The 25,497-nt window shown below is 47.0% G+C and overlaps 1 protein-coding gene across 1 annotated transcript in view; it reads right to left on the bottom strand.

Moving 5' to 3' along the window:
- The window catches only part of cubn (cubilin (intrinsic factor-cobalamin receptor)), a 149,550-nt gene that overhangs the window by 50,146 nt on the left and 73,907 nt on the right, over positions 1-25,497 (bottom strand). Inside the window, 14 exon segments of the mRNA XM_030087572.1 lie at positions 2,337-2,483; positions 2,711-2,908; positions 3,401-3,593; positions 5,847-6,028; positions 8,058-8,263; positions 11,142-11,274; positions 11,361-11,489; positions 11,636-11,749; positions 11,823-11,939; positions 12,345-12,498; positions 12,634-12,815; positions 17,083-17,251; positions 17,666-17,847; positions 18,351-18,510. Of these exon segments, the coding sequence (XP_029943432.1) occupies positions 2,337-2,483; positions 2,711-2,908; positions 3,401-3,593; positions 5,847-6,028; positions 8,058-8,263; positions 11,142-11,274; positions 11,361-11,489; positions 11,636-11,749; positions 11,823-11,939; positions 12,345-12,498; positions 12,634-12,815; positions 17,083-17,251; positions 17,666-17,847; positions 18,351-18,510 (2,266 nt within the window).

Genomic DNA, 25,497 nt, shown 5'->3' with positions numbered 1-25,497 from the left:
GACCAGACAGCCGCTCGCGCTGCGCGCTCGTAGCTAAGCTACTCGGTTCAAACAGGACGTCAACCATGAAGCTCCAGGTCCATTCTCCACCTCTAACCTGTCAGTCACCATCACCACACAGTTTGTCCTCCAGTCCCCTGCCTGCTGCGTGAGGAGAAGCGGCGCTGCCGGCACGAAAAAAACTGTAAATCGTCGCGGCGCAGCCGGCATCGCTGCACTACGATTCCCAGAATGCCTTGGGACCGGTCACATGACCAGACAGCCGCTAAGCGCTGCGCGCTCGTAGCTAAGCTACTCGGTTAAACAAGACGTCAACCATGAAGCTGCAGGTCCATTCTCCACCTCTAACCTGTCAGTCACCATCACCACACAGTTTGTCCTCCAGTCCCCTGCCTGCTGCGTGAGGAGAAGCGGCGCTGCCGGCATGAAAAAAACTGCAAATCGTCGCGGCGCAGCCGGCATGGCTGCACTACGATTCCCAGAATGCCTTGGGACCGGTCACATGACCAGACAGCCGCTAAGCGCTGCGCGCTCGTAGCTAAGCTACTCGGTTCAGACGTCAAACATGAAGCTCCAGGTACATTATCCACCATCGTGATTAAAAACAAAAGAAAGACGCTTTTGGCCGAGTTGGTAAGCAGCTTACAGTCAAGTCCGCACTGACCAACTCGGCCACTCGAGAGCCCCCCCGCCCGCGAGGCCGACTTGGCGAGATGCCGAGTTGACTGTATCCCGGGGCGGTGCCGAGTTGGCCAGGGCCGACTTGGAGTGGTGCCGACCTGACTGTATCCCTTGTGGCTCCACAGTTTGGAGCATAATATGCTGTTAATATGCTGGAGAGTCCCTGTTCCTGGAGAACCCCTTGCTCCTGGAGAACCCTTGTCCTGCATGTTAGAGTTCTCTCCTTGCTTCAACACATGTGCTTGCACTGACGAGCTCATTGCTGGGCTCTACTCGGTGCTTGGTAAGGGCAGAATCATTACATTAAGAGTGGTGAAGCAGGGAGAGAGCTCGGACAGGTGGAACAGGTACTTTCCAGAAACAGGATTAGGCACCTCTGACCGAGATTATGAAAAACTGTAGATTTCATTTTCCATTTATATTGGACAGTCTACTTCAGCTGAGTCACTTCTTAAAAGTGGACTTGAAAGGCTTAAAGTCCGAGTAAAGCAGAAATAAATTTGAGTTATGAGTTTTTCACACTGCATAAACATGTGTCATTAACCACTGAGCCACATTTGAATGATTTAAAAAATTGCTAAGTATGTAAAATAAGGTCTCAAAATCATGGAAAAACAAGCACTTCTGTCTGCTGTGAAACGCTGGGGGCGTGTCAGCTAGCAGCGCTGGAGCCACGCCCACAGGAGGGGAGCCGCCTCCAGCTGCGTCCGTCTCGTGAGGCTGTTAGCGCTAGCGTCCATTGTAGATGTCACATCTACCTACCAGTTTGAGCCATCAGAGCCACAAACTGACTCAGTCAGATGCTGAGGAGCTCAGCCTCGTTCCTCACAGTCTCCATCAGAATGCTCATTTATTTGTTTTAATTGAACAGTGGGATTCCCCCGGTCCGCACCAGTTCTAAGCCAGCTGCAAGGCGCCAGCCGAGTCGACCCGCGGCTCTGGGCGGGGGAGCGGGGGAGCGTCGGACACCGCCCCGCGGAGTAACCCCAGCGACCCCCTGGGGAGAAGGCCTCCCGGACCCGGCCGCACCTCGCGGTACGGAGGCGGGCCTGGGGTGAGCCCCCCCCCCCCCCCCCCCCCCCCCCCCCACCCCCCCCCCCCCCCCCGGGGAAGAGGGCAACCTGCGAGGCGGGCTGCGCGGGTTTATTTAGCTAACGGCATCGTTACCCTGCACACTGTGGACCCAGGGAAGATGCACGAGCGACGTGGAGGTGACATGCCTGGTTGACTGACTGCTTGACCGGTTAGCTAGCTGCAAACTGTCGTACGAGATGCTATCCGAGACTCGAAAGCGAGCGGGAAAACCACCGGTGCTAATACGCCAGATGTATTTATATCGATTCAGCTTAGGGGCGGGTTTATGCTAATGAGGGCCCCGTTACGTAACGCGGCCCTGATTTCTGACACGCCCATTAAATCCTGAACACAGAAGCGCTGAAAAAAGTCTGTGAAGTCTACCTCCAAAATTAAATCATGAATGGAGGAATGGCTTTTATATGTTGTAAAGAAACGCATTTAAGACCTATTTAGAAGAAACTGTTTAGAAGAAAATGGCTGATTTTGCTTTACTTGGACTTTAATAAAATAAAATAAATACTTCCTGTCCGACTCTGAGAAGAATATGTTTTGATGCAGAATTTCCTCCTGTGTGTGACCTTTGGAGTAGGAAGCATTAAAGCCTCGGCCGCTGTCCAGGCCATCTGATGTGAAGTGGATGAGCATGTCCTCTCCGGTTGAGTGCAGAGATCCTGGTAGATCTCGACCGCAGACTGTGGCTAACACGGGGGAAACACTGGTTGGACCTGGAAGAACACAACAAAAGAGTGAACAGAACAACTATAGCAGTGTGGTTTTATAAAGGACAGATTTTATATAGCTTATTTCAGACCCTCGTTGATTCTTGGGCAAAACCAAGCTGGTTCTTTTTTTTCCTGTTTTTTTTTTTTGTTAAGCACAAAAAACCACAGCATTCCACAAAAAAAGTCAGTTCTCAACTGTAACTTAAATTGCACAAGCACAAATTATTTACCGTCTCTGATAACAACACTGTCCGAGGAGCAGGAAGGATCAGACTCCATGTCAAGCGACAGGAAGTTCAGCTCCACAACAGAGTCTGGAGAACGGATCAGCCAAGTGCAGTCCTGGTACGGAGCGTAGTTCTGAGGCCAGCCTGGAGAGAAGAGCAGGCCTGGAGCTTCTCCTGCCATCAGCAGGCCTCCACAAGCGCCTAACGCGCACACACACACAAGCGCACACACACACACACACACACACACAGACACACACACTTTTGTCAGCGACACTGGGAAAAACCAGCCAGCTGATTGGCGTTGGTCTGACTGATTAGTGAACAGAAACACAGTGTGATGGACTGATGGGCAGAGTCCAGAGAGCCTATAACCATACTGGACAAGAGGAACATGAGAACATTTCATGAGATTTACAGATCGTTCCATGATTTTACACAAAGCGAGTTTGCACGTCTTCATGCAGTCACTGGCAGATGGGTGAACCTCTGCTTTTCTTTCACAAATCTGGAAGAGAGCTTTTGATATTAAGTTGGGCTTTTGATGTGTTTCACTTGGTTTTTAACAGCTTGATGATTTTAATCTTTTGTAGTCACTGTTGTACATTTTTAAAATATCTTTTTTTTTTGTTTCCACATCTGTAGTCTCTGTTTCTGAGATGCTGAATTGCTCCATTTCTCTCGGTGTCTGACCGGGTTGGATGGTGGGCGGTGGTCCAGAGTCCTGGATGGCGGTCCACTCCAGCAGGAAACCTCGGCCTCCCACCAAAGTGTCAGAGCTGAACTGCAGAGTGAGCGAACTTCCAGTGCTCCGGAGCAGCGGCGGCAGCAGCGGACCACAGAATGTTCCCAGAGGGTAGTTCTCCACACTGCTGCCATCAAAGATCTACCAGAAGACAAGTGGAAGAGCTGCTTTTACACTGAAGACAGACTCAATGAGCTCAAAACACAGAATAAAAATACATTCAGTTCAATGAACAGAAACAAGTCTGGCTTTAATCCTGCTGATGAAGTGTAAACCTGCTCAAAAGGTGAAAACATTAAAGCTCTTCATGATGTACACAAGTCTCCGAAAGGCAGTTCAGGCACACAATAAAATGAAAACATTAAGAAAAATGTGACAGTCCATATGGTGTCGAAGCACAATGAAATGTCACTGAAAGGTTCACTGGTTATCCCTATAGAGTGTCTGCAGTCACGTGACCCGGAAGTTGGCGACCGGAGGACCGCCGCCATGTTGGAGTGAAAACAACCAGCGAGACGCGGTTTCATTCATGTACAGTAGTGCACACTCGGTGTTCTTTAACGTTGAAAATGTCGACTGATCAGGAGAGCAGGGATGTTGTTGTGTTGTCAGATCAAGTGGACAATCTTGACGTAACACACAAAGACCGGTACCGGGAGGAACTACGGATTTCAGGCTGCAGCAGGACCCGTATCCACGGCTGAGACTCAAGAAGTCGTCGATCAAGAGAATGCCGACATTTACTGTTATCTAATGGCAGTTCTTCGGCGTACACAACAGCAGCGATGAAAGCGTACAAGAGCCTGGATTCCTACAAGTAATTTCCTTCCGGCTTTGTGGAGCGCTGGCGCAGTATCGAATCAGCAACACGGGCAACCTGTAAAGTCTAAGGTGTATAGATCTGCTAACTTACATGTCAATGTTAAACTCCAGGCCATAATACACTTTTTCATCATGTAAAAACTCACAGTCGGCGTTTCTATATGTCTGTTTCTACGGAAAGGCGAACATCAACAACACTGAAATGGTCCTAAGTTGTTAACAGTACAGAACTGTAATTACTTGTTATAATGCACTTCCCACATTTCACACACATTCTTGTCTTGAAAAACAGTTACTGTCCACAGTAACTCCCAGTATTTCATAATTCAGCTGATTGGGTTTTTTTTGGACTCTACACAGTGAAGCAGTAGACACTGAATTATTACCTCCCCCAGGAGGTTATGTAATCACTGTGGTTTGTTGGTTGGTTGGTTTGTTAGCAACATTACGGAAAAAGTAATGGACAGATTGCAATGAAACTTTGTGGAAATGTGGGTCTTGGGCTAACTTAGAATTGATTACATTTTGGTGATGATCCGGATCACTGTCTGGATCCCGGAAGTTTTTTTAAGGATTCTTTATCATTGAGAGATAGGGAGTCTTTCACATGGTTGGGCAGGCCCGCCGACAGGGGGGACAAATGCCTGGTTCACAGGACGCGCCGCCCACCGACTTTCAGATCGGCGCTGCTGTTAACCTATCTGACAGTTCATACAGGAGGCGTAGCGGCTCGCACCGTGGACCGCGGCCGCTCCGCTCCTCTCTATTTTCAGCCGCGAGTGCCGTGGACCGCCAGCTGTAAAGCTGGACAGAGCAGATCGCACCACACAGGAAGTCGGGAACGGAAAATATGAGAGAATCCGGTCAATTTTCCAATTAAAATGAAATAAAATAACATAAATTATGTTGCTTTTCAGTTTTCTTTTTCAGATAAACACACACACACACACACACACACACACACACACACACACAGGGAGAGAGGGCAAGAGAGAGAGGCGCCACACGCCGCGGCGCTCCGCTCCGATCACACCCCCGATCACAATGTGGTTTTATTATATATGGTGTTCTTGTTGTTGGCGACTGATTTGAGCGGTGGCGGAGGTCTGCCTCTCTGAGTGCCGATTTCTAGTTGGCTGCAGTGTCTGTGACAAATACAAGCCACTGTTTCAAACCACAAAATTTCTGACATTATTGTTTTAACCTTCCAGATTGGACCGTTGTTTAGATTCGAATAAAAACATTATCTATGATTAAGTGTGCATGCGCTGCACCCCCCTCCCCCCACCGTGTGGGAGCGAGTGGTAGTGTCCAGATGCGTTCAAGTTCATCCCAGAAAGCAGGCTGTGAAAATCAGGCTGTTCGGAGGAGGGCTCCTCAGAGCCACTTTTTAGACCCTCAAACTCCGAACATAGGATCAGTTTGGGGCAAACAAACTTATAAACTATGTTTTTGGGCTTCTGTGACCGATATGACGTGACTGAAAAATAGCTTAATACGTCTTTAAAAGTGCTGCAGGACATGCCTGAAAAGGCCTTTCCGCTCTGCCTCAATAAAGGAAAACCATCATACCTTCAGCTTGTCGGTCTGGCAGTCATATAAGTCCTCAATGTCCATGTCCAGGAACCGAATCTGGATGAAACTGTCTCCGTCCACAGTGACGGTCCAGCGGTAGTGGGAGTTAGTGGGATAAGTCCGTGGATACAGTGGGGATGCTATCTGGCCAGACTCCCCCACCACATCAATACCATACACTGAGAAGAAGCATAAAGGGTGGTTAGACCTCTCAATCAGGAAGTTTCAACTTCCAGCGCCATCAACGGCATCAATACCATCAATACCATCAACACTGAACAAAGTTTTTGTCTTTTTTAAAATTTTATTTACTTATTTATTTTCAAAGTCAAGTCAGTATAATTAAAACTCGGGGTGATGAGACACTCAGCTCACGAGACGAGATGAGTCACCGTATTGGTTTCACGATCATGAGACGAGACAAGACTTCCCCTTTACTTTTAAAAAAACTAAAACGACAAAATATGACTGGAAAAAATTGACTTTGTCACAAAACAACACAGGTCTGTTAGGGTTTAAATGACTAAAATATAGATTACTGTAGGTCATTGATTCAAAATCAATTATTAATTGGAAAAAAATTCTTATTTATTCATTAATAGTGTCAGAAAATCAGTTATTTGGGAATGAGCAAATCACAGAGCAATTTAGCCATTATATCACTGACTGATGAGGTGTTATTAATCAATCAACACACCTGTCTTCACTGGGTTTGTCACACTAGTCTTACTTATTCATTATTCTAAGGTTTCATAATAAGTTATTCACTGATTTACTTCCACTTCTCCGCCCACAATACACAGCAAAACACCCTTTGTCAGGGAAGGTGCTAGTGAGCTAACCATGGAGTGAGACATCTTTCTCAGAGTTCTTGAAGATTCATTATGATTTGTTTATTTTTAAATACAAAAATGCCAGGTGTCTGACAGTAAGGCTTTGTATTGGTCGGGGCCCATTTTGCAGGAATGACTGTCTCAGTCCGGCGTGGCGTGGATGTTGCCAGTTTGTGGCATATCTCAGGAGTTCTGGAAGACCAACATGTTTGAATCACGGCCTTGACCTGTGTCTCTCCGGTCTTCCTCCAGATTCCAGGACCTTTGTTGCCAAAATGAGATGCAAAACTTGCTCTACTCGGCTCATCATCCGCTCGGCTTGTACACTTCCCTTCTTCTGCGTTCTACCTACTGTAATGGAAATGTTTATGTGTTTGATGCATGTGATGGTTATTCACTTTAAGTAGACTTCCTTAGCAGACGACCCCCCTGGACTCCTGACACCAAGCAAACTCAAATGAGGGTTTCTTTCCTGTTTGTCCTGTTACATGCTAAACAAATGTGTCTCCATCTGACCGGGCGCAATCTCCAAAAGGTATCTATGGTCTGTATGCTACTCTTCTAAGATGCATCGGCAGCCACAGGGGGTTGAAGTGGGTTGGGTGGTTGGAGTTGTTCCTTTGTCACTTCATATGTTAAATATGTGTCCCTTCCTGACTGAAAGCAGCTTCTAAGACATGTTAATGCAGGAGAGGGTATAAATATCAGCCTGTATCTCAGAACTTCAGAACTCACACTGACTGAGCAGTGCTGACTTCTCTCCTGTTGCAACTGGAATTAAAGGAATCATTAAGGAACTCATCGTTGGTGCATTTATTAATAGAATTTCCACAACACTACCTATCTACCTAGGTAGATAAATGTGGATAAATGTGCTTTGAGACAGTACTCTGAGAACACCGGGCTTCTTTTGCTATTACTTCTTGTGTCTTACCCACCTTGTGCAGGGAGTCAATGATGGTTTTCTACACAACTTTCAGATCAAGTCTTCCCCGTTACTGTGAATTCTTCTAAACCAAATGAGGCACTTTTAAAGGCTTCTGACTTGTTAAAGGCTCAGGAACCTTTTGCAGGCATTTTGGATTACTTACCTGATTAGTGTGTGACACTTTGAGCCTACACTACTCAAGCTTTTCAAAGTATTCTAATTTTCTGAGTTTTTGGGTTTGAGCTTTTAATAAGCTGTAAATCATAATCAGCAAACTTACAAAAAATAAATGCTTGAGATATCTCACTTTGCATGTAACGACTTTATAAAATGAACTTATTTCACCTTTTACATTGAATTGCCCAAATAAAAGAACTTTTACACAATATGGTAATTTAGTGCGTGTAGTTGTGTTCTACTGTGAGGCTGAGTGTGCGTGGGACTCACAGTGTGAGAAGGTGGCTCTGAATCCAGCTCCGCTCAGTGATGCATCAGAAACAAACTTGACCCACAGGATGTGACCCACCACTGATGTGTAGTTGGAGGGAAGAGAGCTTCCACAGAAGCGACCCACCAGAGGTCCGCTGGAGTTCCCTTCTCGGATTTCCAGGTAGTCGTTTTGACAGCTGGTGTCTCCCTGGAGGTGAAACGTACTAAAGAAAACACCAGAAACTATCAGTAACATCGACTCACTAAGGCGGTGAATCAAACTAAAACATTAAACACAAACGAAAGTTACTAATGTAACTGTGGTTCTATAAACCTTGGATGACCAGCAGAGGGCACTGCTAAAAGCACTGAAAGTTGCCTTTGGGCATGCGCAGTTTGAGTATGTGTACCAACAACGTCATTTGTGACCCCTGGGTGACCCTCGAAGACTATAAATTCCAGTGTCAACCCAGATTCGGTTCTTACAGAATCTTGTCGAGTGATCACGAAGATAGTGAGTGACAGAACGGTCTGGCAGTCATCCGGGATTCATAGAACTGTAGCTTCATTAGTAGTTTTCATTCTATTTCATTCTTCCTGAGGTGGCAGCACATATTTCATACAAGGGTACCCGACTCAGGGCGGCCCATGATGTGAATGCTGCCCAAGTGGAGTGGCAGCGCACGCCCGGTGACAGAGGGCTCCCCTCTGATTGGTGGGAATGGCCAATGGTGTCCACAACCCAGTGAAATAGTGGGGGTTAAAGACGCCTCCTGGACGCCTCCCTAGGGAGGTGTTCCGGACGGGAAGACCCAGGACACGCTGGAGAGACACATGTCTCTCGGCTGGCCTGGGAACGCCTTGGGCTCCTGCCGGAGGAGCTGGAGGAAGAGTCTGGGGACAGGAAGTCTGGACATCCCTGCTGAGACTGCTGCCCCCGAGACCCGGCCCCGGATAAGCGGTGGAAAATGGAAGGATGGATGGATAGCGTCACCAAAGGGGGCCACAAGTGGTGTTGTTGAACTGAACTATTCGAACTGCGTATGCAGGAAGGGAAGATTCAGTGTGTCCAGCACTGCCCTCTGGTGGTCAGGAGGGATGAAATATAACAGGTTGTGATAAAGACAAGTAAAGCTGTATTCCCAGAAAAACCTCACATTAGAATGAAGTTGTGTGCAGTTATCCTGTCAATCCTATCCTGACCTACACCCAGTTTTTCTCCTTTCCCACTAAACATTCTTTCATCATTACTGGGGGTGTAATGAAATGCTAAACTCATGAAATGCTATGAAATACAATGCAGGGCTCATGATAAGAAATATAAATTGGAGAAAATCCCCTTATGAAGATAACAGATTGGAGTCGGGAAGATATTGGGCTGTTTTTTTTTTTTTTTTTTTTAACAAATGATGACCTAAAAATAAAACTTTCCCACTAAAACCAACTCTGCAGGTCACTTCTGCCTCAAAGAGGATGCAACACTCTGCCGGAGTGTCCACTATGTGCTCGTCTTCACTTTCACATGACGTGGAAGCTGCTACAGTAGGGCAACAGGGTCAAAGTTAGTCTGAGTGCAGCGCCCCTTCACATTCTTGAATGTTTTTTTTATTTAAACTTTAATTCAGTGCATTTTCTTATTTTGCTTCCTCACTTTTTATTCAAGAAAATTTCATTATACCCCTAATTATTACACATCACTAACGTCTTGCTTCTGTCATCATAAACGTAGACACTGCAGTCACGCTGCTGTGGACTGGAGCTGATGTGCCAACGCGGTGGCCATCTTGTGGAGGGGCCACTCACTGCTAAACACGGGGTATTATTCCTGATTTTTCTAAACTGCTTCTCCTTCTGCTTCTTTTGTTTTGGTGGATCACAAACAGCTTTTAGGTGCACAGCGCCACCTACTGTACAAGAGCGTGCAGTAACACATCACGTACTTCTCAGTTCCCCAAACTACGGTGTGAGACGAGTGTCACAAAACATGCATGAGATAATTACACGTCAAATGAGTTTGTGGCGTTATTAGGAATTTGAGATCGTTATCGCTCCAATTTTGACAGGCCTAAAATACTATATGTCCAAATACACCATGTGACCCTAAAGACCCTGTAATTACACTTGGACAGGTCATTAGTTTTCCCATACCAGGAGTAAAGAAGTCTATATGATTACGCAAAGGCCTAAAATCTTATGCTACGTTCACACCGAAAGCGTCGCGGGCGTCGTGAGCGTCGCTTTTCTATGCAAAGTCGATGGTGGACGAGCGTCGTGGAGCGGCGGGCGGCGGGGCGGCGCATCAGGACCGTCATGAGCGTCGCTTTTCCAGCGTTTCGAGCGTCGACGCCCACGACGCTCATCCCCAGCGTCAGGAGCGTCGTGAGCGTCGCTTTTTGAGAGTTGGGAAAACTGAACTTTCGACGCGCTGCCGCTGAGCGTCAACCAATCAGAGACGATCCCTCCGGTACTACGTCACTACGAGTGGTCCGAGCACCGATGCGGGCCGGCCAGTGTTGCTAACTTGATGACTTTCTCGCTAAATCTGGCGACTTTCCAAAGCCTCTTGGCGACGTTTTTTTGTCAAAAGCAACTAGCGACAAATCTAGCAACTTTCTCCGGTGCTCTGGAGACGTGACAGGACGTCTCGTTGCTGTCGTCAATGAGCAGCGGGTGCTGCGTGAGCCCCTCCCCCGTCCCAAAGCGCTCACAAGCGGTCAGTCTCAGCAGCGCTCCCCGCTGCAGTCAGAGCAGAGAGGAGCAGAGCAGCCAATAGCGACTTTTCCGACAACGACGCGGCCTAGCTTTATTTAACAAATAAAGCCGAGCCGCTCTCCTGATGCGATCCGCCATAGCTGGAAACAGAAATCAGCCTCCAGCGCGCCAATTAACTGACGTGCATCAAGAGCGTCGCGAGCGTCGCGAGCTTTGTGACCACCCGGTGTCAAGCGTCGTGTTTAAAGCGTCACAAGCGTCAGCTTCGAGGCGTCGCAAGCGTCGACGACGCCCGCGACGCTTTCGGTGTGAACGTAGCATTATAAGATCCAAGTCTATCTCTGTACACTGCCGTCAGAATGCTGGTGCACTACGTTCAGACAGACTCACATGAAAGAGAGCTGGAACCGGTTTCCTGGTGAACTCCTGATGGTCCACACACACTCCACGTTTGGTGGATAAGGACTCGGGTAATTGGGACTATTGAATGCACCAGTCTCCATCACAAGATCTCCTCCGCAGCCTGAGTGAAAGAACATATTTTTCAGAGTCAGTGCAAACATTGGTCACCATGATTTTGACTGTGTGCAGAGACACTGTGTGTCTTACTGGAGGTGGATGCTGTGTAGGTGGCTCTGAAGCCTTTAAATGACAACGAGTAGTCGGATATGAAGCGGACCACCAAAGCGTTGCTGTAGGACGTCACTGGATGAGGAAGCTCAAATCCACAGTAGCGCCCTTACAAAAAAAGTTACAAAATTTACATGATATTTTACATTTAACCTACCAATTCAACCTTTTCTGAAGCACATTAAGGCTCACACTTGGATTTATGTCATCCTCAACAAGACTGAAATGAAAACTGATGCACACTTCATACCCACCTACAGAGGGAGCCTGGTAGTTGTCCCCATCCAACACCTCCACAGAATCATGGGAGCAGTTTGTGAGGGACTTCTCTACTTCAAAGTCCGTGAATGAAAGGGTCACGTGGTTGACTAGAAAAAAGATGAGCTGCTGGTTAAAATAATGAAATAATTTTCTATTTAACAATATTTCTTGAGACCTTACATGGCTCCTGAGCTCTAATGATCCAGCTGCAGTTCTGATGGTGGGGGTACTTCGCAGGGTACCGTGGGGATGCAATGGCCCCGCCAGCGTCGTCTGCAGTGAGGGAGGCTCCACAAGCTGTGGACACAAGCAGCAAGGCTGAACTCCATACTTCCCGCAGGATGCAGCAGCCGGTTCTCCGGTGTGTCGGATCCGTTTGAAATACTGCTGTTGTATCTTTGTATTGTCTTTCTTCTCTTCACTCTACTCTTCTCCTGTCTTTTTGTCTTCTGTGGGGTCCAGCAATACTCGGTATATTTTGTAATAGAAAAGTCAAATAAAAAATAAAGAATTCTGACTATATTAAAGTAATAAATCAGATGATCAATGCTAAACTCATAAGCTCCACTCGGAACAGCAAAGGTCTTCCTTACAATACAGCAGCCAGACTCTCCTTCTGCTGCTTCGATGATGGACAGGACAGGGGGAAAAGGAAATAAGAAAAATAAAGTGACAATGAACACAGTGAACCTTAGAACTCACTCTCAGAAAAAGTTGCTCTGAAGCCGCGGTGGTTCCGGCTGGAGTCGGATCTGAAGCGGACGTAAATGATGTTCTGTGTGGAAACGATGGGTGGAGCACTGAGACCACACACCCGGGCCAGCAAAGGAGAGGAGGAGGACGGACCATCATGGACCTGTGAGGGGAGAGCACGCATTTCTAGCCTAGAAACACACACACACACACACACACACACACACACACACACACACACACACACACACACACACACACACACACACACACACACAGATCAGTAGTATGCACTCACAGCTACATAGTCCCAGGAGCAGTTGCTGTGAATTTCAATGTCCAGGTCTGTGAAGTTCAACAGGACTCGATGGCTGGAGTCCACGCTGATGACCCAGGAACAGTCCACGTTGCTGGGATAGCTGGCAGGATATGAAGGAGAATGGATTTCACCTGAGGGAGCGGTGACCGGACCTCCACATCCTGCAGGGACACAGAGCACAGCCACTCTTACTTCAATATATTTAACCTGCATTTTTATTTTAACAGCATGTCAAGATTCAGAGCTGAAAAGAGCAGCTTCTGAATGTTCGAAGTGAAATTCCATCTGGTGCTGCAGAAGCAGACACCATCTAATAGACACCATCTTATACACACGAGTTTACAGACAGCAGGTTACAGGTGAGCAGTAGCCCTGTTACTGTTGCATCAGGTAAGAGGACAGATAGATTCACCACTGCTTCTCCAGCTGGATACCGACATGAACATCCACCAGTGTACAGTACAATGTGTCCAAAGTAATGAAATAAATCAACGTTGCTGTTTCTGCAGCTCCAGTTCGCTCTGGCAAACTGTGGCGGTTTATGTTGAACAGCTGTCTCTTGTTCATGGTGTCACAGAGAACACAACCTGTTGAAGCAACACAAACTGCTGGAGAACCCACAACAGATAATCCTGAATTCATTCCAGAAGAGCAGAGCAGTCAGCTGATAGGCTACACTCTGCAACTGAACCCTGGGAATAACGTCCCACACAGCAAATTTTCCAGTGTTGAATTAACTCTGAAAGTGTTAAGAGTGGTCTCATATATACACTGTTGTAGTGTTAAATGTAAGTGTTAAAATATACACTTTAAAGTGTTCATTCTAAGAATTAACACTGTATAGAGGTAAATAGGAACACTGGTCAACAGAGAGGAATATTAATATAACTCCACAGAGTGTCAGCATTAGAAAATTAACACTGGTCAGTGTTGAGATTTTAACACTAGAAAAGTGTATATATGAGACCACTCTAACACTTTCAGAGTTAATTCAACACTGGAAAATTTGCTGTGCACGTGTCCTGCAATGTCACTGTCCAGGAACGTCTCCACCGCCTGCCACCACAGGGTCTGATGGGTGGAGGCAGGGTGTGGGTGGCGGTGCCTTGCTTAAAGCTCGTGTCCGTTCGTTTCCGTTCGTTTCCAACGTATGCATCATTTTTCAGCAGAGCTTCAATGTGTCAGTCTGGTTCGATACTACAATATAATATCAGCATAAAGCAATATAAAAATGTATTTATGAGCCCCGCCTTCGTCTCATAGACCCCCATGTTATCCGAAAAAGCGCCGGTCAGCTTCAGCCAATAGATTTTGAGCTTCCGCCTTGTCCTGCTGTCAATCAACGTGTGGAGCAGCCAGAGAGCACGGCCGCTCGCCCAGCAGAGGAGAGTTAGCTCTGCAGCAGATATATCCACTGTCTGCTGAACATCCACCGGAAACAGCTCAACATGGAGGATGCTGCAGGACTCAGAGGCTCTCATTTTCACCTCACAGGCAATGCGCGTTCACAAGTAAAGGGGCGTGGCTTGGTCGCTCATGAAAGCAGAGGGAGGGCGGAGCCTGAGACATTGGATTAAAAAAAACTCTCTCTTTCAAAACTCCGGACACGAGCTTTTATGCTCTCTTCCCACCTTTGCTTTTAACCAGGAGGCTGGAACACCAACCACATGAAGCACGGGAAGCAGGGCTGGATGAGGCTGATTTGGCCTCTCAGCCAGCGCAGCAGGCCTTCCTGGCCCCGGCAGCAGAGCCGGGGTTTCAGACCTTCCTGCAGGGGGTTTCTTTGCGGGTCCAGACCCTGAGAACCCAGCGTTACACAGGACCTACTCAACAGCTGGTGGAGTTTATGTTCTTTTTAATAAATATAGTTTTCATGTGTGTCTGAATTTACTGGTTCTAGCTCAACACAAGCACTACCAGCACAGCAGTGTTTTCTGCATTTGGCATTTCTTTGTACGGTAATTAGTGGTGCTGAATGACAAACAACTAAAAAATGAAGTATTTTATTTTTAAAAATTGCACATGGTGATATTTTAAATACCATATTGGCTCGATTATAAGACAACCCCAATTTTTCAAATATCATTTTGTGAAAATAAAAATATTTTGAAGACAGTAAGGTTACTCATAAAACAACTTTTATTGTACAATTGTTCTAGGAAAACTCACAACAGAGATAACATCTCATGTGATTTAAAGCAACACTAAGGAACTTTCAGTTTTCGTTGATTTTGGCGGCGCCAGTGGACAAAAGCTGTAGTGTTTTGCCTGACCGAATACTACAGTTCCCATGAGGCCTAGCGCGTGGCGTCGTAAATTGCTGCTCCCGGTGGCGTGCTGTCGGACTGAACTCGCCTTCATTTGTTTCCAGCGGCTGTGTGAAGGACGGATAGCGACGAGGTCATGAATCTAATGGTGGCTAAACAATGTTCTATCATGATGTGACGCACGCCGTAAAGCAGTCCGAACATTTGGAGTGTTTCAGTGAGCAGGGTTCCTCCCACCCTCCTCACAGCTGCTCAGTCCAAGTGAAGCAACACTGACGCCCTCAGGCTGACAGAGGGTCATTCAGCTGCTGGAAGTCGATGTGTCATCACAAAAGATATTAAAATGTTTTAAGGTTGAAAAAGTTCCTTAGTGTCGCTTTAAGATCAAGAAGCATTACTGCAGAATTAAATAAAAACTATACTATAAACTATACTCAGGGAATAAGCAACAAATAAGAACCTTTCAGGTTCAATAACTGCATTATTGATGTAAATAACTTTAGAATCATTAAATTCAAGTTCTATTCAACTTCATAATCATTAACAATTCAGTCTAATATATCTTGGGCGCTTGGCAGTAGTTTGTTGACTCGGCTGCGTTGACCCATCAGTTTAAAGTTGGCATCAGAACTTCTCCTCTGTTTGCTCACTGGTCTAGAGTTCAAGCCTCTTCATTCCAGATGGTCACATTCCTCCATTTTTATCAGAACACTGTGACCACAGACTGTGACACTTCATTCACTTTCTGGTCACCGGTACTTTGGCTCCATCTAGCGGCGCGGATGTGTAACGACAATCTAGTCCTCAATTATAATGAGAATACAGTTTCTGGAACAAAATATCGTCTTATATTCAGGTCAATAAGGTATTTTACATGGTGATTATCATTAACTTTAATCCAGAAAAAAATCTGCTCTGTGATACTCAATAACAACTGGGTCCGTTATAAAAACCACACACTTTAGTCTGACTGCTGCTGGAGAGCAAAAGGTAAGAAGGTGGAGTCAGTTATTCACATGTAGGAAGAAGTCAATACTGATCGAAGCTGACCTCGTCACATATCTGAAACTGTAACCCTCCTCTTCCATCAATAACCGTTTTGTCTGTCGGAAACTTTTATGAATGTTCCCCAGTAATGAGCAGATCTATGCTTCAGGTCATATGCATGTGGTGTTAACAGGGTTCAGACACTTTTTCAACTTGCTGCCGAATTTCCAATTTCCAGAACACAGCTTCACATTTCACTGAAGTTTATCTTTACTCCAGTATTGAAACATTAGGTGCTGACGGGGCTCCTCAGAGCTCCTCCATCCCCTCATCTCCACTCCGCTCTTCCTTTCTTTGGCAGCGGCTCTTCTGCTGCCTGGAGCCTTCCTTAAAGCAGCCCGTCTCTTTTCAAAGAAGCAAAAAGATACCATGCCCTCAACGTCCTCCATGTTTGTTCTGCAAATTCTCCCGCGCTTGCCGGTGTGTAATAACATCACATCCTGTGTCGTAACGTGGCCGTTCATCATCTCGCCCATGTTACAACCGTAACCCGGTGCAGTGGAAACGCCACGCTCTCTTACCGACCCGACCCGTGCCGATACGAGCTGCGCAGTGGCAGCACTTCCTCAGCTCAAGTCTAAGAGCTGGTGTCTAGAAGCTTGAACAGGTGAACATGGTGTACAAGTTTTTATTTTTTCATTTTATCCAGGGCTCTGTGCAGTGCTCTCTGATCAGAGTGTCCTGTTTTAAATGGGTGTTGCTTGCCTATATATTACGGCATGCCGTTCAGGGAATTAATCTTTGAATGTATTGAATGAACCCCATGTTCTTCAGTTTTTCCTGTTTCTATTGTATCTATGTTTATGTTTTTTAATTATGATAGTGCTGTGCTCCGTTTTTCGTATTACACTGCCACTTTGCTGTTGTGCCGTTGTAAATTTCCCCCTGTGGGACTAATGAAGGATTTTCAGCTGTTACTGAATTATTTTTTAATGCCTTCTGAACTGTTACTGAACTTTTTCCAATGTTTTTGTCAAGAAAAGAAAGAGGAGAGCGCCAAATCGTATTTCACAATGATTTGTTCTTTCCCTGATTTCCAGTATTAAATCATTGCCTAACAATCATGAAGTGTGCTGTTTGTGATCTTTTTGTGTCGTGTTGATGTGAATCCCACCTCCCGTGACTTCAGCCCAGCTGGCGTTGAACCCTCGACCACTGACAGATGCATCTGATTTGAAGCGCACAGTGATCTGGAATCCAGTGCTGGACACTTGCATTGGTTGCAGAGTCTGGCTGCAGAGTTTGGCGAGCACAGGGGCCGACAGGTCCGGACCGCCATACACCTGAGAGGAGGAGCATCGGCGTAATGCAGACTAACAGCCAGGAGTCCACTTCAATCCTCAGAAATGTAACTTTACTGGAAAATAAACACTGAGAAACCTGGCAGGAGAAAATTGTCCACTTGTCATTATTGTCACTGTCTGGTCTCAGAACCTTTAGCTGCTCCAATGCTACATTCCTGTGCTGTTTCAGTCAACAGACAGTTTTCAGCAGCAGTGTAATTATGTTTTTGTTTTTTTAAAGATCTCAACTGAAGTTATTTATTGGTTCTTTTACTTCTTTCTCACTGACTTACTTAGCTTGGATGTAATTTCTGTACTGTTTATGAATTTCAGTCCAACAGAAAAAGCAACATTCCAGTGGCAGCGTTGGATTCTCACAGTTGTGTAACAAGCTTCAGTAGTAAGTTCACTCACTTCCAGGACGTCACTGTTGCAGTCTGTGTGAAACTCCACATCGAACTCGTGGATCGTGAGCGTGATGCTGGTGCCGGGAGACGTGCTGATGTACCAGATACACTCACTGTTTCCTGGATACTTGTTTGGGTAACCTGGGCTGCTGAAAGTCCCACGGGAACCTGTGAGTTCATCACCACAGCCTGCGCACACACACACACACACACACACACACACACACACACACACACACACACACACACACACACACACAGTAATGACTGTGATTTGATTTTAAAAAACTCACATACATTTGGAGGTTTGTTAATATTTGTTAATGTTTAGAGTGTATTGTTCCCTGCAGCATGTGTGTGTGGTTTGAACAACAGCACCACCGAGTGGACCAACGGACATGAGAACCACTGTAAACTGTTTCCAGTGTTGCTGCCACTCTGCTGCCACCAACACCTACTGAATAAAAATGTAAAAATGGTGAGCTTTCACCCGAAACATGTAAACAGGGCCTCAGATAAAGAAAACGCCACCCTCAGGAAGAAGACTGGCAAATATGGTGAATGTCACACTGTGAAGAGGCTCCCAAGGTTAGAGCGGAACTTGGGCATTTTCACTCGGATGTGACAGTGCTAATCACTGTTCCACCGTGCGGCCTGTTAGAGTTCCCAACCAGACAGAAGGATGGTCTTACCGTTCTGACTCCAGATCATCTGGAAACCACCATGAGAAACGGTGTGATCACTTCTGAAGACGGCGGTCAGAGTGGAGCCGGAGGAGCTGCCGGCCGGAGGAGGAGAGGCGCCACAGAACGTACCAATCAGAGGAGCTGCTTCACTGGGCCCGTCATAGAGCTGGGAAAAGGAGTAACAAGAAACAAGAAAAACTGCATCAGAAGCTGATGTTTACTTCCAAGGTTCAAAGACAAAAAAACTTTTTAAGATGCAATTCATCCCCGACACCCAGGCAGACCTCGAGGCCTGCATTTTCATTTAATAGCATCGTTTGAAACAAGACTCACATTTAATCAGACAAAGGTCTGATTTGAGAATGGCCTGGATTCAAGATGTAGATACACACATTTGAGATGGGAATACGAAGAGAAATGGTAGAGCTACATCAGACAAAGATGATCCTGGAAATGTGTTTTCAATTCATGTCACACATTTCAGTGTGTGATTGTGATAACTTTCTTACTGAAAGACTATTCTTGGTATCTCCACCGCGCAGAAGCTCAGACAATCAACCAGTTATCTATATATCAGACTTATTAACTATCTATGTATTTACATGAGACTTTTATTACTGTTTAAATCTAAATAAAGCTTAATTCTACTCCAAAATGACCATGCAAACGCCTGAAAACTTGCTTTGGAAATGAGTTTAACTCCGAATTGACCGGCCGGTTTATTCTCCTTCGGGAGCTGAATTATATGTAAATTAGACACGAGTTTATTCAAGTCGTTCCAAGATGGCGGGCTGTGGCCGGCGGTCCAGCTCGACCAGAGATGATTTATTTAATGGGAGCTTTAGAAGAACCGGACATAAAGAAATAAGTGGATGAGCGGGTGCAGAACAACAAGCTGCTGCATCAATATTAACGGAGGAAGACAGAAGAGACAAATCTCCGCCAAAACGCTTTGTTTGCTTCCGGGAGACGTCACTGTGTCTCGGCCACTCCGTCCAATCAAAGCGTGAGAGAGAATTTCATTCTTTGTTTTTCCCATGTAAACACCAAGCTCCTGAATATATCTGAAATGCTTTGTTCGAAATAAACCAGTTGCAAGTTAAAAACTCCCTGTAACCACACTCACTGTGACAGAGCTGAATGTGTCCGATCCATATGCTGAGTGAAGACCACTCTCTCCAAAAGAGAGAGGCACAAACAGAACAGGAACCTTCTTTCACCCATTTTGATGCTTCATCAATCTGACTTTGGTTTGGGATGTGCTATTTATTTTTCTTTTGTTTGTATGTGTAGCGGGTCCCAGCTTGATCTAACAACCGGCTGAAAGGAGTGCTCTGTAAATATTGGAAATATTGAGCAGGAATCAGCGACACCAGTCAACTGTAGCTCCTTCTCCATTCATCCGGGTTGTTGCTCTGCAACACTAATAAAGGGTTCCTAAATGACGCTACCGCAGGGTGCTGCCACCCTGTGTCCATTTGGAGAACAGCATGTCACGTACTTCCATCTGTCTCTTAATTATCCCCCGGAATACAGTAAAATGTAATGGTAAGAGGGAAATAAACAAAAAGCAATAATCTCAGCAAAACATTTTCTGAGGATCACATTTGAAAATTTGCAATTCAGTTTTTTTTTTTTTTTTTCCTCCTGAACAAGACTCCTAGTGAAAATGAAGTGAGAAAGAACCCCTCCAGAATAACACTCCCTGAATCTGGACTCCAGGCAGGTTGTTGCCGAGTTTTTAACGGGCTCAAATGCGTTTTGTCTCATCTTCACACCAGCATGTAGTAGTGTGAAGTGGTTTTCACATGTGGGTCAGGTGCTGGTCTGGTTTTGTCCACTTCATCACACTCAGGTTCATGTTACGCCTGTGGCTGGTGGTCGTGTAATGTCTGCAGATCAATCACAAGGGTCTTCCTCTGTTTATGAGTTGGAGTCTTCCTGACAGCCTTCGCCCAAGGGAGTTCTCTGTTTCAGGCCTTATTTTACACTTTACAACTGAAACATCTTATTGTGGTTGGGGGGGGTGGGTTAAGCTCAGATGTAGGTGAGAGGTTGTAGAGCTGAAGAGAGAGTGGAGAGAGAAGACGGGTATTTCGAGTTGCTCCATCCTGTGTGAAAGACACGACGTCAACCTGAAGAAGCTGCATCCATGCTGGAGGACTCACACCCACCTAGACAGCGATATCACAGCTGTTTTCCCATTTACATTTTAGAACAATTTCACATTTATAAGGCAAGGTTCTATAAAATGATGCCCATTTACATGGCAGCAGAAAAACTGACAAACATAGCATGCACCTTGGCTCAACATGCAAGAGCACCAACAAGCACCAGCTGATGTGCAGCCCTGGTCATAACATCACATTTCAACCTACACCTGTCAGAGCAGGAACAACATCATCAGTAGGGTAAAACATAAAGCCTATGGTTACAGCTGACCAGTAGGAAAAAAGACCGTTTCTGCTCAAACCCAAACCACCGACTGTGGTACCAAACGGCTAGCTAGCTTTCAGCACCGTCTGATAGCGCTAGCTAAATTAGCCTCTGCTCGTGCAAGTGCTTACCTCCGAGCACTTTCACATGAGTGCACGCTAACTAGCTGTGGCAGGATGGTTGGTGTTTAGTGTTGTTCTCAGCCTATTGGCTGGGGGGCGCTATAAAAACCCCTCGTACGTCTGGGTCGTCCTCTGGTTCTTGCACTTCCGGGTTGGCTCTGGCTGGTAGCGGTGTTCCAGGAGAGCAGTATCGCGATGGCTCCGGGGGAGTGCGTCAAGCGCATGCCGCAGCAGCTGTAGATCGGGCGCGTGGGTCCCGATGGTCCGGTGCTGGTCTGAGCATTTGCCCTGCTAACGGAAGTAGGAAGCGGTTCTGCCCTGTTCGAGTCCCGTTTCCAGCGCAGGCACACCACGGCTGTCTTTGTCCGTCCTGGAGATGCTGTCATATTAAATGTTGATCCTGAATCGTGTCCTCGATACGGTGGCGTGTTGGTGTGGGCCAGCCTAACCGCGCACCGGACTTTTGACTGAAATGAAGCGCTCGCCTCGACTTGTACTTCCAAACGATAATTTAAACAAACTCAACTAAGAAGAGAATAAATTATTGTCAACTTGGAACCTTTGAACTCCTTTTGTCAACCGGTGAACCTGTGTGTCCTTCTGTGTCACTGGGAAAGCTGAGAGGAACATACAATCATCCAAATTGACCTGGCACACCACTCTGTTACATAGCTAACACGGAGTTAGTGCTAGCTGGTGAGCAAGTTTATGTGAAGCCAAGTGACCGGAGGATTTTGTTTAATTCCCAGCTGTTCAGATTAAATGGAGACTGCCTCTGACGCAACCGTCGTCCGAGTGTTCCAATACACACAACACAACACAGAGTCAGACACTCCCGGTAACACTAATACTTCATGGAGTAACTTTTGGTTTGTGCAAGATGCAACACATTCGCCAGGAGTTGTTTTTAGCACCAACAAACTCAAAAAAGCTTCTTTAAATAAGGTTCTGTTGGTTGTTTTTGTCCTGGAACTGTCATGTCCCGCAGATCAGCGTCCTCTTAGGGGCGCTGTGTGGTTTCTTGTTTTGTCTTCCAGGTGGGCGGTGCTAGAGAGGCTGTTTACAGAACCCTGAGACCAGCTCATCACTGGGACGGGTTTCAGCTGCTTTTGTCGTCCCCACTATTTAAGTGGCGTTCTGACTGGATGTCAGCGCTGGATCGTAACGTCTGCTCTAGTCCGTTAGATGTGCTTTGTACGTTCAGCGTCTCTGTGCCGGCGTTAACTCTGTTATCCCTGTTCACAGTCTGGAGAGCCGCTCAGCTCGCCGTCTCACCCAGCCGCTTCCTGCCTTTCCAGCCGCCCGCCTGCCCCGGACTGACACCTGGTTCTGACCCTGGACTGCCTCTGAGCCTGGCCTCGGACCACCTCGGTTCTGCTGCCTCTGGACCTGCCACCTGGACTCTCCCACTTCTGGATCTTTAAATAAACCGGCTCAGATCTCGTCCTTCTCCGTCTCCTTGTGCTGTCTGCGCCTGAGCCTCTGTATGCACCATAACAGGAACAACACACACATCAAGTCCCGGACAATACGGACTGGAACCATGACCAGGAGAATATAGACTGACTCCAGGACCAGGAGAATATGGACCTGGACCAGGACCAGGACCAATTTGGAGTGGGAGTTATGACACTCTGTAGGATAACTGTTGCTATTGTTGACATGCTGAGCACGTGAAGCAGGGGTATTTATGACGGCGGCGGTTATGACTAGTGGTAGCACTTTTGGCGAGGACACACAGACGGAGGCCGAATGTTTACAGAAAATTGCATTTACACAACAATGGCGTTCAAGCACTTTCAAAAAGTTCTACCTTGTAAGTCATTTTACAAAAGGTGTGTTTCAGTGGCTCCCATCACCTTCGTGATTTAAACAAACTTGTGTGTTGGGGACGCATTGATGGAAAGATCCAGCTAAGGCATGACCCGGAGTCATGCTGTCTGCGAATACTGTCCCCCTTCACAGAGGAGACATGACCCCTGCTGTGGTGGAGACGCAGCAGACTTCGAAGCTCTCCAGAACAAAGGAGAGGAACTTCCTCCCCCAGCAGGAGACCAGCACCATTTGGCGGTTCCATAAATCTAAAATGGCTGCCCATCTCAAACCCACCATGTGCCAGCCTGATCTCCCTCGAGAACAAAAGAACTATGGCGTCTGTTCCTCACCTCTGCACGAGAGGAAAACCAGATCAGGGTGCAATACCACCGCCCACCTCACGAGGGTGCTCGTGAGGCTCCTTCCCAGAGCAGGGGCGGGAGGACCCAGATCATCGTCTGATTGGCCAAACGGACCCTGGGGGCGGGAGCTTCCCCTGCCGCTCAAGCGGACGTCACCAGAGGCCCATCTTCAGTTTCAGAAAAAGTTCCTGCCGAGGAAGGACGTGCACAGCGCGTCTCTCCAACGGATTATACCCGGTACCGAACGGACCCGCTGGCCAGGACTTGTTGGGACCACCTTCCCTCTTTTTCACCGGTGAAGAACCTTCCCCCAGCGGAGCAGAACGGCAGGGCCTGGCCTGGAGCGGACCGAAGACTCCAGCAGGACCCGCCGCTACAGATCCTCTCCTCCTGCAGAGCCACGGCTCAGAGCGCCTCCGTTCTCCCCCTCCTGCAGCCGACCAAGAACCAGCTGAGGACCTGGACAGAACCGGGACCTCTTCCTCCACGTGGACTCCTCCAAAGAGCCAGAACTCTACTGGACGCGATAGAATTCGACGATCAGAGCGACGGCTCTGATCTCCCCACTGAAATCACCGTATTTCGCCGACTGCAACAACGACTGCGGCCAAAGCTGCGCCAAGCTCCCGCCACACGCCGGGCGCCAAACACTCCTCGCCGGAGCGCCGCAGGTGAGCTCTGGGCAGGCAGATAGATAGGAGTGTAATTCATGCATTGGCTTTTATTAATGAACGGACTGAAGCTGTTCATTATTGCGTGACTGTATCTTTCTTTCTTCATCTCTCTCTCGTTCTTCTCCTCTCGTGCGCTCCGTGCAGAGCGATCGGCCAGCGCCGCCTCTCCAGCGGCTGAGAAAGCAGTAGCGCCTCAAACACTCCATCCTCTTCTCTTCTCTCTTACTAACCCGAGATTGGTAGATTTGAATCAGCGCGGTAGACCTCTGTCGGGAGCACGCACGCCGTCGCCCGCCCGATCATCCCCCCTCCTCTCCTCATCTCCGTGGGGGGAACGAGCAGCAGCAGCCCGCCTACCAAGGTCTCCCTCTCCCTCTCTCTCTGGGAAGCCGGACCGGAACCGTCGCCCCGCCCCTCACTCCTTTCGGGGAGCTGCTCCGCTGACCGCGCCCCAGGACTCCGAGAGACGGCCGCTCCGGCTCCGTTCACACACACCCACAGCTCGCGGCCGGTCACCGGACAGAGCAGGCCGAGCCCGAGTCACACACCGTACACGGAGCTACACACCGCTGGCCCCACCGGGCCACGCTCCGAAAGGGTTAACACTAGGGCTGCCACGATTACTCCATTAATCACGATTATGTCGACTATTAAAATAATTGACGACTAATTTAATAGTCAACTAGTCGTGTTTTGGGGTTTTTTTTCAATCTTTGTTTTTGCCTTGAAACTGCTGCGGCACCTCCCACTGCCGCGTCTGCCTTTCTGTATTTAGCACACATGCGCAGTCGTGTCAGCTGCGACGACATGGCCACCCAGCGGCAGCGGAGCTCAAAGTGTGGGAGCATGACAAGAAAACCTCAGAGAAAAGTGCAATGCAGTATCTGCAGGACAGAACCGGCCTTCCACGGCAGCACAACTGCGATGCATGAGCAGCTGAAACAGAAGCACGTCAAGATTGACCGTCGTCTCGGTAAGCTAATAATATTAGCATAGAGGGCTAACTTGCTGTTTACTCATAGCTGTTAACATTAGCGGTGACGATTTGATTCATTAGCTGCCTTCAGCACACATTTCATGTTTTCTGTAACGCTCTAACAGTGATGTGTTTTAATAAGAAGTGACGTCGCGCTGATGTTTTCTACCGTTATGTTTCAGAGCTTCACCCCGTCGGAGCAGATTCTCTCTGCAGCAGAACATCTGCTCCCAGAGAGAGCAGCCTGTCTCCAACATGTAGAAATGCTGACTGTCCTCAACCAGAGCCCTGTGGAGTTTGGGATTATGTAGAGTCAGAGTGGAATAAAGTTGTATACAGTCGAACACTGAACACAAAATGCACTTTTGTTTTATTTGAGTCAGTGAGACGAAAACTTCAATAATTCTGTAGTTACAGGTGCCTGCCTCATTGTTGCTGTGCTTGATGCCAAACACAAATTTAGAAATAAAAAATTAACATGAAGGATTTATTTTTGTGTTGTTTAGGCAAGTGCCTTTTCCTTATTTTACTCAAGTATTTGCACTTTATGGTACACAGTTCAACAAGTGTTTGTTGCATATTTCAATAAAGGTTTAATGAACTGTCATCTGAATTGTCTTTATTTTTAGTTAGAATATACCTGAAACACTTCAAGCTGAAATCTAATTATGGCTATATAAGAGCAGCTTCACGGTGGTGCGATAAACTATGTTCTACATTTAACTTATATATGATGCGATTAGTCGACTAATCGAAAAAATAATCGGT

The sequence above is a fragment of the Salarias fasciatus genome, unplaced genomic scaffold, assembly GCF_902148845.1.
Source record: "Salarias fasciatus unplaced genomic scaffold, fSalaFa1.1, whole genome shotgun sequence".
In the NCBI taxonomy this organism is placed as follows: Eukaryota; Metazoa; Chordata; class Actinopteri; order Blenniiformes; family Blenniidae; genus Salarias; species Salarias fasciatus.
Note: the sequence above shows the minus strand (reverse complement) of the source record. Positions and strands in the feature narration are given on the sequence as shown.